Source organism: Portunus trituberculatus, chromosome 23 (genome assembly GCF_017591435.1).
Source record: "Portunus trituberculatus isolate SZX2019 chromosome 23, ASM1759143v1, whole genome shotgun sequence".
Lineage (NCBI taxonomy): Eukaryota > Metazoa > Arthropoda > Malacostraca > Decapoda > Portunidae > Portunus > Portunus trituberculatus.
This window is the reverse complement of record NC_059277.1, coordinates 1,588,801-1,607,500: the sequence shown is the minus strand read 5'-3', so window position 1 is coordinate 1,607,500 and position 18,700 is coordinate 1,588,801. Positions and strand designations below refer to the sequence as shown.

Sequence of the window (18,700 nt, the reverse complement as noted above, 5' to 3'; positions counted from 1 at the left end):
CTATCCCTCATTACTTGTGACTTTTCATTAACTTCTACTGTTTTATTTCTTTTATGCTCTCTTTATTTTTTTTAGTTCCCTGTAGTTTTTCTTTTCGTTCAGTTTCATCTGTTTCTTTATTTTCTTTATCTTCGTTCTCTTTCTTTCTTCTCTTGGGTATCTATTCCCTTTCCTTATCTTCCAGTTCTGTCTTCAATTAACTTTCTGTGATTCCTGCTTTAGCCTCTTTCCCTTAGATCTCTTTCATTATCTTGAGTTCCTTTCTCTCTCTCTCTCTCTCTCTCTCTCTCTCTCTCTCTCTCTCTCTCTCTCTCTCTCTCTCTCTCTCTCTCTCTCAATTAACATTCTGCGGTTCTTGCCTTTTCCAATTTCTCTCTGATCTCTCAATTAAGTTAGGTCAGGTCAAGTTAAGTTAGGTTAGGTTAGGTTAAGTGAGGTTAGGTTAGATCAGGTCAAGGTCAAGTGAGGTTAAGGTTAGGTTAGGTTAGGTTAGGTTAGGTTAGGTTCTCTTTCTCTTTGTCGAGGTGCCGCGTCACAGCCTCTCTGCGGACACCACGGTAACCTTATCCTGTCCACAGCCAACTTCCTGCATGAAATTCACCACAACGAGAGCAGTTTACCTTCCCCATTTTCTCTCTCTCTCTCTCTCTCTCTCTCTCTCTCTCTCTCTCTCTCTGCTCTTCTGTTGTGTTTATCCATTCTTTCACCACATTCTCCTTTACTTTGTCACCTCCTTCTTCCTTTTTCCTCCTATTCCTTCATTTATTTCCCTTCTTCTTTCTCTATACATTTTATTGCTTCACATTTCACATCTTCGTTTCTTTTCCTTCTCTCTTCTTTTCTTATTTGTCTCTAGTTCTTCCTTTTCTGTCTCCTTTTCTTCTTCCTTATCCTTAGTGTCTCTCTCTCTCTCTCTCTCTCTCTCTCTCTCTCTCTCTCTCTCTCTCTCTCTCTCTCTCTCTCGCTGCTCTTCTCTCCTCTTTTTCGTACTCCTACAGCAATTCCCTTCTCTCTTTTACTTCCCTCTTTTTTTTTTTTATCCATACAGTGTCTCCATCCCTTCCCCCCTTCCTCCCTTCTTCCGTCCTTCCCTCCTTCCCTCCTTCCTTCCTTCCCTCTTCTCTCCCTATGGATAACTTTGGGATCCTACATAATTTAGGATCAAGTTTCTTTGCTGACACCAGGTGGGGAGAGGAGGGAAGAGAGGAAAGGAGAAGAAGGAGGAGAAGGAGAAGGAGAAGGAGAGAGATAGACGGAGTGGGAGGGCGAGACCGGGAGGAAGCGTGAAGGTGACGTCATTATTGTCTTGTGTTGGGAAGGAAAATAAAAGAAGGAAATACGAGAAGATTGTCTACGGTTTCAAGAGGAGGGAAATTTTGTGTCGAACCTTCCTTTATGTGTTATATCTATAGAATCTTGTCGGGAAAAGGTGAAGAAAAAGTGGAGTAGAGGCGCGAGCTATTGATATTAAAGTAACATTAATTTGATATCAACGTAAAAGCAGTTGTAGATGGTTTGTGAAATGAAGTTGTCTACAAATAAGTTAGCTCAAACCAAAAGGAAAGAAAAGGTGAAGGAAACAATTAGAGACGTGGACCACTGTGTTGAGAAAGAAAGAACAATATTGACCCTAAGTCAGCATACGGGCAAATATAAGTAGGTGGTAAAAAGAAAGAGTTGTTTGCGAAAGTTATTAGAAGCTAAAGGTGAAGGAGAGAGGTGAAGAAATGATGGTGAGCTAATTTATTTAACCAAAGAAGCTTTCATCTCAAATTAACGTGAAAATAAATATGAGCATCTTGTAAAATAAACACATTGTGAGCGAAAATTATTAGGAATTAGAGATAGAATAATAAGAACTTTATCCACCAATCAATAGAAACGTCCACTAAGTCACCGGGAGTCGCCAGTAAACTCCAGATTGATTAATTCCGCATTAAAATTGTGGATGACTGTAATTACTACGTTGTATGTAGCTTTCTGTCTCTCTAATGAGGATCTGTAGTTTTAGGATTTGTTTTTATTGTCAAAGTGAAAGAGAAAAGCCGAAATGCAGGAAATCAATTTATACATGTATCAGGGTGAGTGAAATAGCGATCTTGATATAGGGACACTGATTATATATACACTTAATGTTTACTAGAGGTCCTACATAACATTGATCTGTACGTGGCTATAAATTTTCCTACTGAAAAAATCGTGAGTGTATACATAACTATTTTACGTGATACAAATATAGTTTGAGATTACACTCCCTGGATGTAAACAAAGGCAGCAGTCCTCTTCACCTTCAGCTGCAAACGTGTAGCCCCAGACTTCATCCACTTCATTGACATCGACATTAAACACAAACGTCATATTATGGACATCAACATAACAGAAGTCGAGGTGAAGAAGTGGACAGCTTCAGTACTGGAGGATATCCCACCAGCCATAGTTCAGCCACGGGTTCGGTTGCTTACGATTTCGGCCACCTACTGTTGAATGCTTTATAGACGATAGTGTGTAGTAGACTGGAGACAGACTGTGCCGAGTGAACCATTTTTATTACTTTAAGGCGTGGGAAACTTTACATAAACAAGCGTAAGAATGGCGTTTAACTATAATCATCCTCGCACAGCCAAACCACCACTTATGTATCAGTACAGCCTATAGTTAAAATATAATTCCACTCTTACGGGTCTATTAATATCAACTCGACATTTAATCACTTGGTCATTGCCCCGAAAGTAGTATTTTGAAAGTTTTACCCTTTCGTTCATAAGTGAGTATTCCGACGTGGTACAGTGGAACCATGAGTGCTTTGGGATCCGAGGGTCTTCAAGCGCACGGGTTCGAATCCTGTCCACGGTCCGAGTGTAGGTTGGGCTTCCTCACTCGGGGCAACGGTTTCCTAGCGGGTGGGCTTTGAGATAGGAGGTACCCCAAAAAGTATCCCCTTTAGCCCAGAAATTCCTGTGAAAAGCCCACATGGTATAAATAAAAAGAATATATATATTAAATCAGGTGGCGACCATTGAGAACTGTGACTTAGTGGTCGTCCCTATTGCGAAACAGAGAAGAGTAAAGCAGACGGAAGGTAAAAGGGAAGCAAACGCAGCAGAAAAATTGAAACCACTGATCCATAACACAATAGAGGAAAGAAGAAAAAAAAAACATCAAATACTGCAGGCACTGATCTATATCCCGCAACAATCACAGAGGCAAGAAGAAAAAAAATGAAAATAAAGTCTTAGAAAAATTGAAGTTCTCATTTTGTAGCACGAGAAGACTGCACGAAAAAAAGAATAGAGATGAAAAACAAGATAAAAGGAGAAAATAACAGGGAGGTTACTAACAAATTAAAAAGAATTAAGAAAGAAAATTAAGAAGAAAACTGAAACAAGACGACGGAGAAACGCTCAAAGAAGAAAACGACAAGAAAAACTGAAACAAGAACACGAAAAAGAAAAACAGAGAATAAAACGAAGAAAACTTAAGAAACTGAAAAAAAAGTTAGCAAAGAAGACAAATGGAGAAGGTACGAGTAGTTAGGTTAGTAATCCACACTATGACACTACTAAAGAGAGAAAAGATGAAATAAAAGACTAACGGTTCCATAACATCAGCCACTCCAGCAGAAAAAAATGATAAAAGGAAGACAAGAAAAGAATAAGAAATAAGAATCCAGTCGAAAACACAAAACAACTAAAATAAAAAGAAGAAAGAGGAAGAATATAAGAAAAACAGACAAGATGGAACAAAACATAGATGAAAGAATAGAAGAAAAATAAAAACACACCAAACCACAAAAGATTCATAGACAATAAGATGAAAGAAAGGAAAAGAAGAAACATTTAAAACTCAAATCATAGAAAAGAGAAGAAAGAATAGAAAAAAAAACTAAAATAGAACAAACGAAAAAAAAATACAAAAAGAAATAAAAAGAAAACGAAAAGGAAAACAATAATAGACAATAGATAAAAGAATAAGAAAAATAAGGAATAAAAATTTAAGATACCTTAAACTAAATGCATTCAATTCCTCTGCCTTATCATACTCTCTATTACATCCCCACCCCCTCCCATCTCATCCCACCTCATCCCACCCTATCCCACCACTCCACCCAGGATGTTTTCACCAAAGGGGTCATGGGATCGAACCCTTTTCACATTGATCGGCACAAGCACACGCCGCTACGCCATCCAATCTCGTCTATGCCGCCAGAATCACGTGTTTGGCTTGGGACAGGAGACAGACGCGGGCAAAATGCAGAGTGACGGGTGATGGGAAGTGACGGAAGCAGAAATGGACAGAGTAAGAGTTAGAGACAGAAAGGACAGGAAAAGGAGAGATAAATAGACAGGAAAGACGAAGTAATAGGTGATTTGGAAGACTGAAAGGAGGAATAGATAAAGAGTAAGAGATAGAAAGAACAGGAAAGAGAGACTGAAAGGAAAAATGGATAAAGAGTAAGAGATAGAAAGGAAGGGAAAAGGAGAGATAGATGGGTGATTTAGAAGACTTAAAAGGGACGAATGGATAAAGAGTAAGAGATAGGAAGGAAGGGGAAAGGAGAGATAGGTAAATAGGAAAGATGTAATAGGTGATTTGGAAGTGACAGAAGAAGGGATAGAAAGAGAAGTAAGACGAAGAACAGTAAAAAAAAAATAAACAGAAAACGTGGAGGATAAATGTATAGTGACAAATGGTGAGAAAGTAATGGAAGGAGAAATAAACGTAGAGCAAGAATGAAAAAAAAGAAAAAACAGAGAAAGAGAAAGGATACAATAGACAGTTGACAGATTACTGCATGTACAAAGAGACAGATAGGGAGTAAAGTGAATAGAAACAGAAACAGACACAAAAGGAGACGAGTGGATAGGTGGCGCATAAATAAACGAGAATACGTGATGGGAAAGGGATGGACAGAGAGAAAGAACGTAGGAATAAGAGATAGAAAAGAGAGGAAAGAGACAGAGTTATGAAACGAGGTGAAAGAGAGCAAGGTGAACAATACAACGGGACAACACTCAATAAAGGCGCATGTTCAAGGTGAGACAAACAATATGCAGCCATGTAAATAAATAAAATAGATATGAATGGTATAAAAAAAAGTATAAAAAGGAAAACAACTCACAAAAGAAATTGGATAAAGAAAAGAAGGAAGAAAAAAAAGATAAGTAAAGATTGCCACACATCTCAGACAGACATACAGACAGACAGACAGACAGATAGACATACATGTACACTACGTAGAAGGAAGTAAACGTTGGAGAAAAGGTTTGGTACAAATATGGAACATTGAATAAAGGAAGACAGACAGCAAGACAGACAAGCCACGACAGAACTACTGATAAACACAACCACAAACATTTACGGAGAGAGAGAGAGAGAGAGAGAGAGAGAGAGAGAGAGAGAGAGAGATACGACCGGTAACAACACAAATAAGGAAACGTACAAAATTAATGAAAAATGGAACATAAGAAAGTAAGAAAAAGAAGAATTCAGAGAGAGAGAGAGAGAGAGAGAGAGTAGAGAGCAGAGATATCAAACACAGGTAGATACATAAAACGACCCTATACCCACACACACACACACACACACACACACACACACACACACACACACACACACACACACACACACACACACACACACACACACACACAAATACTGATAGCAGGAGAGTAAACAGGAACAGCGGACACAAACAGGGCCAGAAAGTTCGTACGTATGTCTCGGGGTTGAAGTTATTGCCGTGTTGTATGCAGCGACTCAACATATAACAGCAGATGGAGCGAGTGGACCCAGACAATATTACAGAGTGGCACAGAGAGGCGAGCTGCTTGTCCGCCTTGTTCTTTGCCTCCTTCCTTTGCTTGATTGATTAGTTTGGGTTTGGTGGTTGGTTAAGATACATTAGGTTTAGTTCAGTTGTCGTCTCTGGTTTGTCTCATTTGTTAGGTTAGGTTAAGTGAGGTTGTAGTCTTTGGTTGGTTAGGTTACATTAGGTTTATTTTAGTTGTCTTCGCTTGCTCGTCTTATTTGTTTGGTTAGGTTTGGTTGGCTGTCTTTGGTTTGTTACTTGCATTGTTGATTATTTTGGTTGGCTGATGTTTTGTTAGGTTAGGTCTTGTTTATCTGTCTTTTCTTGTTTTTTTTTTTTTTTTTTATTAATTCTATTTGGTCTAAGTTACGTTTGGTTTGGTTAGTTTTAATTGTCTGTGCTTTATCTCCCAATGTAAATAAAATCGTGTTAATCATACCCAAAACGCATGGTAAAAATGGGTCTCAGTACTGAAGGAGTTAAGTTTCATAGGTTACGTTAAATTAAGTTAGGTTAGGTTAGGTTAAGTCTGTTCTGCATGTTTTCTTGTTTGTCTGTTTCACCGTGAGCCTGCAGGACACCCGCCAGGACGCCAACAAAGAGAAAAGCAGAATTTGTGAAACTGCGCCCAAGATAATTGAAAACTTGAAGATATTTGCGAGACAGAAGAGAAAAACTGGGGAGAGAGAAGAAAGGCAACAGTGTGGTGGAGTAGAGCACAACAGCAGTAACGATGGGATGCAATTGTTTGTGAAAGAGATGAGAGACAGAGACGATAAGAGAGAGAGAGAGAGAGAGAGAGAGAGTCGCGTCAGTAAATAAATGTGCATCGCGTGCTGAGAGAGAGAGAGAGAGAGAGAGAGAGAGAGAGAGAGAGAGAGAGAGAGAGAGAGAGAGAGAGAGAGAGACGCACGAAAAAGGAAGGATAACAAAAAATGAACATCTCTAAGCTGAAAATAAAAAAATTGATAAAGGTGGGAAGATGCAGTGAAAGAAGAGAGAGAGAGAGAGAGAGAGAGAGAGAGAGAGAGAGAGAGAGAGAGAGAGAGCACTAACCTAACCTGGACTGCGGAAACCTAAAAAAAAAAAGACAACAAAGGAACAAGACACACAAATCAACATGAACGCTTAACCGCGGTGAGCGGGATGCAAATGACTAACGCTACTCAGTATACGTACAGCGGGGCGGAAAGGCAAGGACCGCAGCAATAAGACGCTTGAGTAATCTGTACCGGGATGGAAAATAACTCTCAGGAACGGCCAGTCGAGGAAACCAAGCGGCCAGGCACCACCAATACAACGGGGCATTTTCAAAACACGTCTATCTTTACCTCTGTTATTCTCAAAAAATGCGTTAATTGAAGTAAGATGAGTTTTTAGGGTGATTCTACGATTCTAGTGACAGATAAGTAAGTTACATTATTACCAGAAGAAACACTCTGGAGAACCTGACTAATTATGTTCGTGGTCTTAAAAAAAGTCGTACCAAGAGCTAGAGTTTCAGAATGTGGAACCTGGACGTGTATTTTAAAAGTATATAATTTTGAAACCCCCATTTTCATGTTTCCTTGATTGCTTTCCAGTTAAAATCACGAACACGCTCTTGTAAACCTCTCTGGAATGCTCAGTAACGTCCACAGTAATTAAAAGTAACGAGAAAAAGATGAAATGTTTGCAAGTACGGTTTCTGACACTCATATATCTTGCAGTGCCTCGCGTCTTCTCGTCAGTGCACTCCAGGACGCCGACACGGGAGGAGCTTCACGTCTCTTATTGACATTACCGTTTCCTCTTCCTCCTCCTCCTCGTGGTCCTCCCTTCCATGTCAGGTCCTTCCTTAGTCCATCGTTCATCATTTCTCCTCTTCTGGTGCTCCTCCTCGTCCTCCTCCTCCTCCTCCTCCTCCTCCTCCTCCTTCTGGCTCGCTCTCTGGACTCTGCCATGGCGATACACCGAATATTTATTGTTACTGCCGCGTAGAGTTGCCTTCCATCGAACCACCTCCGCCTCCGCCGCCGCCACCACCACGCCTGCCACCATCCATTAATCAGGACGACACCACACACACACACACACACACACACACACACACACACACACACACACACACACACACACACACACACACACACACACATTCCAAACCTGCATCAACTATCCACGGGCGCGCGCACACACACACACACACACACTAAAGTCATTAATTCACTACACAGATCTGCACTGAGCTTAAACACACACACACACACACACACACACACACACACACACACACACACACACACACACACACACACACACACACACACACACACACACACACTATTACTCTCGCTGAATAACTCAAAACGCCCCTCTTCTCTCTCTCTCTCTCTCTCTCTCTCTCTCTCTCTCTCTCTCTCTCTCTCTCTCTCTCTCTCTCTCTCTCTCTCTCTCTCTCTCTCTCTCTCTCTCTCTCTCTCACCAAAGGACACGACCACACTGTCCCAGCTACAAAACTCGTGTAGGACATCTCTGTGAGCAACAAAAACAGGACTGCAGGTTTTGTGTTCTGTGACTCCGCTCTTGTCTCCCTCTTACCTTGGAGAAGAGACCAAAAAAAAGGAAAAGACTTGGAAAAAAAATGACATATCCCCAGGACCTCTGCTCTCCTCTAAAGACGTGTTTTTGAGAGTATTTTTTTAAAGGGACTTGCTGCTCTTTGTCTCTTAGTTTTTTTTAGTTTTTTTTTTTTTTTTACTGAAGAGTGTTTTTTAGTGGTTTTAAAGTGACTTCTGCCCTGTGTTCATGAAAGAATGGTGTTTTTTTGTGTTTTTAAGTGATTCTTGTTGTTGAATGTTTATTAACGAGGAGCTTTTGGATTTTTACAAAGCAGTTGCGTGTTTTTTAGTGTTTTAAAGTGACTTCTGCCTTGTGTTCATGAAAGAATGGAGTTTTTTTGTGTGTTTTTAAGGGATTCTTGTTGTTGAATGTTTATTAACGAGGAGCTTTTTGGATTTTTACGAAGCACTTGCGAGTTTTTTTATGCGAGAGAGGAAAACTGGCCAAGGGCACCAAAAATTTAAAAAAAGGTCTACCCTGTCGCCAGTTCCTTAAAGATCTCAAAGGGTTAGCCAAAAAAAAACAGGGGTAGATATCTTGAAACCTCTCTTTTTGCTTATAAACTATTTTTTTCAGTGTTTTTTTAAAAGATTTCCACTTTAAGTTTATTAAAGACGTTTCATCATACAGCCTCAAAGAATTCTTGCTGTTCTTTGTCTATTAAAGAGTCAAGTGTCTAGTTGATATATTTATTTATTTTTTATAAGTGACCCTTGCCTCTCTCTTCGCTAAAGACATATTATGAGGAATTACACAACTTCCTCTCAGTTCCTTATCAAATCACCCACTTACACGATCCAGTCCTCTTCTCTCCAGACCTGATCCTCTTTCCGACACACTTAGAAATATTTAAGAGTAATATGAGAATTAACCGAGCACTGAGGAGGCATTGGAGTAATAAAGGATCATTCTGCAAGGACCACCAACATCCTTGAGCGTCCCAAGAAGTAGGCAAAGGACTCCCTGATGTGTTGAAAGACTCTGTGTGGGAAGTGGTATCCTGCACCAGGCAATACGTTCACTGAGGAGCGAGGATCATCCAGCTAAGCGGAATCCTGTTGCACGTAGGATACTTAAGGACTTCTAGATGAAAAGTTTACAAATAGGACTCTTACTCTTGTTTCCTTCTTTCTCCTTCACTGCATCAAAAAAGCGATGGAGTGAAAGGTACTTGGGAAAGAGTTACGAAAGGGAGGAAGGAAAGGAAAGAATGAGAGGAAAGAGTCATGCATACTACAGGTGAAGCAAAGGATAGGGAAAAACTATACACGTACGTGGGAGGTTGGAAAAGAAGGCTCGGGGAGAGAATGTGACGAGAGGAAGGGAAGGAATGTGACGGGAAGGAAATTAACAAAGGAAAGAGATAAAAAGGAAAGGTGGAAAGATTGAAATAGAGAGATAAAAGGAGAGGCTTGATAAACGAGATAGACAAGGCAGAAGGGAGAGTCATAACCATTCTCTCTCTCTCTCTCTCTCTCTCTCTCTCTCTCTCTCTCTCTCTCTCTCTCTCTCTCTCTCTCTCTCTCTCTCTCTCTCTCTCTGTTCATTCTACCTTTTCTTATCGCATCATCATAAACTCCTGCCACACACATTCCATCTCTCTCTCTCTCTCTCTCTCTCTCTCTCTCTCTCTCTCTCTCTCTCTAAACAGTAGAAACTTTCTCAAGAGTGCAAACTTTGAGGCTCTTTTGTTTATATACATACGGGAGAGTATTTTCTGCCTCTTTCCCCTCCTCCTGTTCCCTGAGAAGAGGAGGAGGAGGAGGAGGAGGAGGAGGAGGAAGAAGGTGACATTTTACATCATCTCTCCTTTGTAACCTTCATTTATCTCATTTCCTTTGCCTTTCCTCTTTTCTTTGTTGTTTCTGTTGTGTCTATCTTAGCTTCTTTCCTCTCTCTTCTTTAGTCTTCAATTTTTCATGTCCTTTCTATCTTTTATTCAGATTTCCTTTCACAATCTTTTATTTTATTCATTCTCTTCGTCTTTTATTTTTCCCCTTTTTTTCGTTTTTCTTTACTCTTCATTCTCTTTTTTTCTTCTCGGAATTCTTTTATTTTTTCTGAATTTTTTTTTTCCATCCACTTCCTTCGTTGTTTCTCACTTTTCACTGCTTTATTCACACTAACCTCCTTCCCTCCATTTCTGTAATATTTTTTCCTCTTTTTTTGTCATCTTTTTTTTTTTTCTTCATTAACTTCATTCAGGTTTTTATCATTCTCCTTCGCTTCCTTTCTTTCTTCCTCCTCTCGTATTTCTTTCTCTTTAGCTACGTACTCTTTGCTCTCAGTCTCCATCTCTGTTTGCGTTCTTCTGTATTTGTCTTTCTGTGTTTATTCAGCTTGTCGCTATTATTTCTCTTCCTCCTCATTCTCCTCTGCCTCTTCTCTGCTTCTCCGTTTTATTGCTTCTTTAAAATGTTACACTATCTCTTCGCTTTCCATTCCTTTAACGTGAAATATGCTTCTTCTTCCCTTCTCTTTTATTTTCTTCCTATCCTTTTATCTCCTCGTGTTCGTACAAAAGCCGGGAAGCGAATAAGTAGATACAAGAATAAAAGGAGAGACGAGTAATGGCAATAACTAAGAAATAGAGGGGAAGGAGGGAGGAGAAAGAGAGAGGAAGTAAGAGGGGAGAAGAGTGTAAGGGAAACACCGAGCTTAGAGTAGGGATGAGTGAAGGGAGGAGAGGGGAAAGGGAAGATGAGATGAGAGGAGTGGTGGAGAGGGGGTAGTGGGTATGGGTATATATGGGAGAGCTAAGGATTAAGGGCGGAAGGTAAGGGGCAAAGAGAGCGCCCTAGATACTGAATGTAGAGGGAGAGAGGGAGAGGAGAGGCCCTGTGAAGAGAGACAGAGAGAGGGCAAAGTGGGAGCCATTAGGGAAGGTACAGGGAAGATGTTTAGAAGGAAGGGAAAGGGCTCATAGTACGGAGGTTAGACAGAGAGAGAGAGAGAGAGAGAGAGTGTGTGTGTGTGTGTGTGTGTGTGAGCTAAACCCTCAAAGTCCAAGTGTATCTTTTCAAACACATCAAATCGTATATTCCAACTTAAAACCGTCCGAAACTTGGCACTTTAAGACCGGGAGTTCTACGAGACACATTGCAGCTCAGTGACTTTAAGATGGTGAAATTAGTCAAAACATGTCATCTCGGCACAAATAAAGACATGAGATCACTGGATTCAAAAAGGTTAAGGAAAGTAAAGGCAGAGAATGGGAGAATGGAAGATAGATTGAAATGAAGGAAGATTTTCGTAAGAGTCAAATGCAAAGGTAAGAGAAAAAAGTTTAAGGGAAGCAGAATAAGGTGGGCGATAGAAAGGGGAGGTAAGCATTAGAAAAACTTAGAAAATAGGGGAATGGGAGATAGACTGAGTTGTAGAAATGAGAGAAGATTTTCGTAAGAGACACATGCAAAGGTAAGATCGTAAAGTTTAAAGGTAAGAGAAAAAGTTTAAGGAACTCAGAGCAAGGTGAGCGATAGAACAAGGAAATAAGCTTTAAAAAAAAAATTAGAAAATAAAGTATCAAGGGGAAATATTAAAGAAATATTTCTCAGATACAAAGGTAAGGACGAATACTTAGGTAGTTTACGAGAGGCAGAGAAGTGAGACAGAGGAAGGCAAAGATATGATTAAAGGAGTTGAGGGAAAAATTCTAAAGGAAATATCAGAGGAAGATTTCAAGTTAAGATACGAGAAGGTAAAGGAAAACACTCGTATAGATTAACAAGAGCAGAGGAATGGAAAATAAAAAGATGATAGAAATAGCCATAATAAAAGAAACTGTCCAAAATAACTATTAACTCCTTCAGTATACCACGACACGTCTTCACATTCATTCTGCTTACTATTTAGCGATTTTATGCAACTTCAGAAACTTACATTGGGATTAAAACATTGAAGACTCCGGCCATTAATCTTCTCCCCTCCATAGAGCCTTCTTGATGTAAATAGAATAGTCTAATCATACCAAAGACTCATGATATATGTGTCCCAGTACTCAAAGGTTAAAAGAAACCATTTAAGATGACGATACTCAGATAAGGAATGATTATAAGCAAGACTAAAAAATAAATATCTAAAAACAAATGTAAATAAAAAGAATGAAGGAAATTTAAGGTAAGATACATAGATTCAGGTATAAAAATAAAGGAAAATCCGTATATGGTTTAGAGGCAGAGGAAGAGGGAGAGAGGACAAGGGATACGAGAATAAGGGAAGCTTAGGGAAAGGATCAGAGGGAAGCAGAGGAGATCCTAAGCCATGGTAAGAGGGTAAGGCAATGCGTCGAAGGTAATTAAGGGAAGGAGAGGGAAGAGGGAAGGCCTTTAGGGAAGAAGAAGGTAGGAGAGAAGCTGAGGGTGAAGAACTAAGGCAAACAGTAAACGTATAAGATCAAAGTAACCTTAAGGAAAGAATAGAGAAGTAGGGAAACATGTAAGATAAACGCAGAAATATACGAGAAATATGTTCATGGACGCAATTTAAGGCAAGAACTAAGGAAAGAACTCGGTGATGGGAAAAATTAGGAAGTTTTTAAGGACATCATCTAATACAGGTAATAAAGGAAAGTGTAAGGTCAAAGGACACCCAGAAATATACGAGAAATATGTTCATGGACGCAATTTAAGGTAAGAACTAAGGAAAGAACTCGGTGATGGGAAAAATTGGAAAGTTTTTAAGGACATCATCTAATACTGGTAATAAAGGAAAGTGTAAGGTCAAAGTACAAGACCAAGGGAAAAAGAAAAAGGTCCTTCATTAATAATGTTAAGAAAGAAGAGACAAAACGAGACGCCTTAAAGTTATAGAAGACCTGAGGGAAGGAAGGGAAACGTCAGCGAAGGGACGTGGAGGGGAGACATTAGGGTAGGGCATGGGAGGGTAGGTTCAAAAATAGCCCTTATTGCTGGCGTGCGGGTGCCCACTTGCTCCCTCGCGCCGCTCGCCAAATAAACACTCATGTCATTTGGTGTTTTTCCCGCCGCGGCTGAAGCAACTGATCCTGCGCGTCACCCACCGATTATTTTCTTATTCCTTCACCATCAGAGTGTTTTTATCGCAAGCTGAGAGGAGGAGGAGGAGATGGAGGGAGGGTACATGGATGAAGTAATAAGCGGTAGAGGACAAAGTGGCAACGCGCGTACACACACACACACACACACACACACACACACACACACACACACACACACACACACACACACACACACACCAGTAAACCCAAGCCGCCTCTCAACTTTATCACGAAAAATCCCGCTGTACGAAACAATTAACGTGAAAGAGCCAAAGAGAAAATCAGAAAATCCTCGCCATTGGACGCCGCTCACCGCTCATTAATACTTCGAAAAAGATTATATGAACTTCAGAATTACACTCGACGCCTCCAATCACGCACACTTCCCGGCAAGCGATCGGATTAGGGACGAAAAATTGTTTGCTTTCCCTGCTATCCAGACTCCCGCCGCTCGTGACACACCGCTCGCTCAAAGAGGTAGTAAGGGTGTGCAGCTTAGAGGGGGTCGCCGCGCCCTGCCATCCTGCCACCCTACCCCTCCCTATGGCTCAGCTCGTGGCACAATCAGCTGTTGAGGGAATCGATGGTGTTCTCATTGGCTATGCGAGGTCGTCCATCATGCAACATCTGTCGCTGCACAAAGTACCACAGCACTGCAAGTTTTCACGTTCCTCCTCCTTCAGGTAGTGAGCGCCGCGCGTGAGGGAGTCACATACTCACCTGACTCGACGAACTGGTGTCCATGTCCGTGGCAGAGGCTGTAGATGAATAAAATAAGCACTTTCCAATTGATCATAATGGTTGTCATGTTTACACACGAGCATTACACTCTCACATCACCATGATCGAGCACCACGCTTCCTCACAGGCCGACCACACGGTGAATACTACCGGCGTGAGTGCCGCCTCGTCTGGGCCTGCCGGAGGAGGCACTGCCCAACGTCTCGTACCGCGCCGCCCGCCACGCCGGAGCGGATTCCTCAGAGATCATGGCCCTTACCCTCGCTCCTTCTGCCCTCCCTTGTGGCGCCCCTCCGTGCACATGCTTTACGAGGCTACCGTGCTCCTGCGATGGAAGGGAGGAACGAGGGAAAACGTGTGGTTGTCAGACTTATGGACGTGTGTGGACTTGGGTATCGTGGCCCAGGCAGCGGGCGCGTGTCACTGGGCCGCGGGGTCACATGTGTTCACTCCACCAGCAATTGCCCTATAGACGCCTGACCCCACAGGACTTCCCATCAAAGCCACTTCTATAGGCACTTCCTCTCTTTCCCCTTCCGCTCCCTCGCCTCAGTGTGACAGGTGAGCGTCCCGAGCCCCGCGCCGCTCACCTGGCCAAAGCAAGCTCAGTAATTTGCAGGTGACACATGTTGTGGAATTAATACAGGTGGAAAATTGGGAGTTTTTTTGTGTATGTGAATGTGTAGGTATCTCTCTCTCTCTCTCTCTCTCTCTCTCTCTCTCTCTCTCTCTCTCTCTCTCTCTCTCTCTCTCTCTCTCTCTCTCTCTCTCTCTCTCTTGCACTCATCATCCAGGTGTGCACATCTACCTCTCTCTCTCTCTCTCTCTCTCTCTCTCTCTCTCTCTCTCTCTCTCTCTCTCTCTCTCTCTCTCTCTCTCTCTCTCTCTCTCTCTCTCTCTCTCTCTCTCTCTCTCTCTCTCTCTCTCTCTCTCTCTCTCTCTCTCTACCTTCCTTCCCTCCCTAGCCAGAATATGCTTAATTTTTATTCCTCGACACTTGAATAACAAATTAAGAAAATGTATAATTCATGGCGGGAGCAAAGAGAGGAGAGATTAATGAGAAATATTCAGATGAGAAGGAAAAACACAAATTGAACACAGAATAAATAAAATGAAAGGTGTATTGTGCTGGGGAGAAAAATTGAAGGGAATCGAGGAAAATACTACTGGAGAGGAGAGAAATGAGGGAAAAAGGAAGATAGTGTTGTCTGTCCACTCTAAAATGGCTCCTGGATTTAAAATATATTGTAGTTTATTGATTACGTAAATTATTTGATGTGAATTATTCTTGTTTTCTGTTGATCTGCGCACGTATTACAAGGATAGCTCGCTCTTGCCCTCACGATCTGACAACTAGACATTCTCTGGGACACCACTCAAACCGATAGCCAGGAGCCATTTTAGAGTAGACAGACTATAGTAAAAGTGATGACACACACACACACACACACACACACACACACACACACACACACACACACACACACACACACACACACACACACAGTTGAACCAAACTTTATCGCATTCACATCTTGAAATTAATTGACAAAGCTGACCAGGTGTGCTAAAATTCAGCAGATGACCATTTTAGAGCAGACAGACTATAGTAAAAGCGATGATAACTGGCAAATAAAGTAGGTTAAGTGGGATTTTAAGGTAGTATAGTGCAGGATTATGGAATATTATGTTGACTCTTAGGTTTTAGAATGTAATGCTGTTAAATAGATAAGGCGTAAGAGGATATGAAGATGGTTCTAAAATTTGTTATTTATTTGAGTGTTTTTTCTTTATGTGTGTGTTTATTACGTGATGGAAATTAAAGCACTGGTGATGAAACTTTGATACACACACACACACACACAGTAGTAGTAGTAGTAGTAGTAGTAGTAGTAGTAGTAGTAGTAGTAGTAGTAGTAGTAGTAGTAGTAGAAGAAGTAGTAGTAGTACCAGTAGTAGTAGAAGTAGCAGCAGCAGTAATTTATTGATCACATATTTATGCTACAGTAAAATACACACACACACACACACACACACACACACACACACACACACACACACACACACACACACACACACACACACACACCTATAAATAAAGGAAGACCCAGTGTTTAACCTACATTCGGCTGACAGTGTGGTGGAGCGGCGTCTCTCAGCGGTCCCATGGTGTAATGGTTAGCACTTTGGACTCTGAATCCAACAATCCGAGTTCGAGTCTCGGTGGGACCTGCGAGGAAAGTACTTTTGGAGTCTTTCCAGCGTCGCTTCCCGTTCACCGCCTCTCTTTCGTCACTGCATTTGCATTTTAACATTTTGGGCGACTCGGTAAAGTTAAAAATAGAGAGAGAAAGAAAAAAAAAACTGTATATGCTTTTAGTGTCATTAGCTGGAAGTTTTCTTGACAAAAGTTAATTTGTTTAACATGTGGTGCATTCCTGGTGGCTGTGTTGTGTATTCTGTTTATTTCTCTTTTTTTTCACCCTAATGACTCTGCAAATAGGTTTAGAACGAAGCTTAATTTTCCTTGCGGCAAACTTTAACTGGAGTAGGAGAGGAGAGGCGGCTCGGCTCATCTCTGGGATAAGTACGTGTTTCCCCTTAACTGCTCTGAGCACCTTTAAGGGAAGCAAACAGAACGAGCTTGAGAATAAATGAAAAACAGATACTCTCTCTCTCTCTCTCTCTCTCTCTCTCTCTCTCTCTCTCTCTCTCTCTCTCTCTCTCTCTCTCTCTCTCTCTCTCTCTCTCTCTCTCTCTCTCTCTCTCTCTCTCTCTCACACACACACACACACACACACACACACACACACACACACACACACACACACACACACACACACACACAGAGAGAGAGAGAGAGAGAGAGAGAGAGACCAAAACGAATTCTCCACAAATTTCATCTCACCTTTGGGGGGAAAGGAAGAAAACTGCGGAGTGAAGTGAAGTGAAGTGAGGACTGACTTCAAATTTACATACGAGTGCATTACTATTCCATACAGTCCCTTGGCCATCGTTAACCAGATCGTAAACTTCATCATCACCACATTTTGACGCAACCCACCCGCCCGCTACATGGCTCACACCTCCTCCCCTTCAACCATACCACCCACCCCACCATCCTCCTCTCAGCCTGACACGTGAGTAGAGTAAAGGACACGCCCACCACCTCCTCCTCCTCCTCCTCCTCCTCCTCCTCCTCCTCCTCCTCCTCCTCCTCCTCCTCCTCCTCCTCCTCCCACCCTGACTACCTGACCGGCCCGTGCTGCCTTGTGTCACTGCTTACGACCTGACCACGCACATCTCTCTCTCTCTCTCTCTCTCTCTCTCTCTCTCTCTCTCTCTCTCTCTCTCTCTCTCTCTGTTTCGTAACCTGCTTTTCTCTATTCTACATTTCGTCTTTTCCGTTTCTTTTTCCCGATTTTAACTCTAAGCTTTATTTCCTCCCTTTTCATATTTCCTTTCCTTCCTCACGATTTTCTTTCCTTCTCCCTCCCCTCTACACACACGCACACGCACACGCACACACACACACACACACACACACACACACACACACACACACACACACACACACACACACACGCGCGCGCATATTTCATATCTATACTTTCTCTCTTCAATCCCTTTCTTTCTTTGATCCTTTCTCGTTTCCTCCCGTTGTTACCTCCACTCCCCTACTCCCTTCATCCTTCTTCCTTCTTCCATTTCACGTCCTTCTTCTTCTCCTGCCGTCGTGTTTCTTTCTCTCACCTTCCCTCATCATCAAAGAAAACTCCTCTCTCGCCTGTCTGTCGCATCTCCGCCCCTCGCTTGCAATCTACTTTGTAAAATTGCGTCATAACACTGTCATCAGCGCTCCGCTCTAAGTGAACTGCACCCTTCCATATATGAGCTTTTTGATTACGAGAGTGTGTGTAGGGGTGACACGAGGCTTCACACCCTTATATAGTGACCTTCGATGTCCCTGCACCCTATTCTAAACCTCCTGGTCCCATTATTTCATCGTCTATTGTCAGTCATTCTCTTCAAAACCTCATTTAGAAACCGCTTTGTGGTCAGGTATTCAGAAACGCTTTGCTATCTCACCACGATTACTTTCAAATGTCAGAGATGGTTACCTTGGTTCTCGTGAGTGTTTCTCCTGTTAATATTGTAGAAATTTTGTTATTCTGCCATTAGAATTATATAAACTCCCTCAGCAACGCTTGTTTCTCCAGTTAGTGTTGTAGAAACCTCATAAATCTATCCCTAGAATCATAGAAACTTCCCAAGCTTTGTGTGTTTTTTCTTCTTGGTGTTATAGAAATCTTGTCAATCTTTTACTAGAATCATAGAAGCTTTTCAAGCCTCGTATGCCTCTCCTGTTGTTATTGGAGATTTTTTTTTTTTAATCTGTCACTAGAGTAATAGAAACACCTAATATAACGCGTTTGACTTAAACTGAACTATATCCTCTTGAAGTTAGTGTACGTGTGGCGAAGTTTCAAAATACCTGCACCATTTTTGCACCTACTGGTACTTTTATTTCA

General features: G+C 41.6%; 1 protein-coding gene and 1 non-coding gene across 2 annotated transcripts in view; one reads left to right on the top strand and one right to left on the bottom strand.

Annotated features, from left to right (window-relative positions):
- Positions 1 to 14,308, bottom strand: part of LOC123507927 (chondroitin sulfate proteoglycan 4-like) — a 330,205-nt gene extending 315,897 nt beyond the window's left edge. Inside the window, 1 exon segment of the mRNA XM_045261283.1 lies at positions 14,148 to 14,308. Within this exon segment, the coding sequence (XP_045117218.1) occupies positions 14,148 to 14,235 (88 nt within the window). The 5' untranslated portion in view covers positions 14,236 to 14,308.
- Positions 14,309 to 16,328: 2,020 nt separating this feature from the next.
- Positions 16,329 to 16,400, top strand: Trnaq-cug. Its single transcript has one exon. It is a non-coding gene; the product is annotated as a tRNA-Gln (tRNA).
- The last annotated feature ends 2,300 nt before the right edge of the window (positions 16,401 to 18,700 follow it).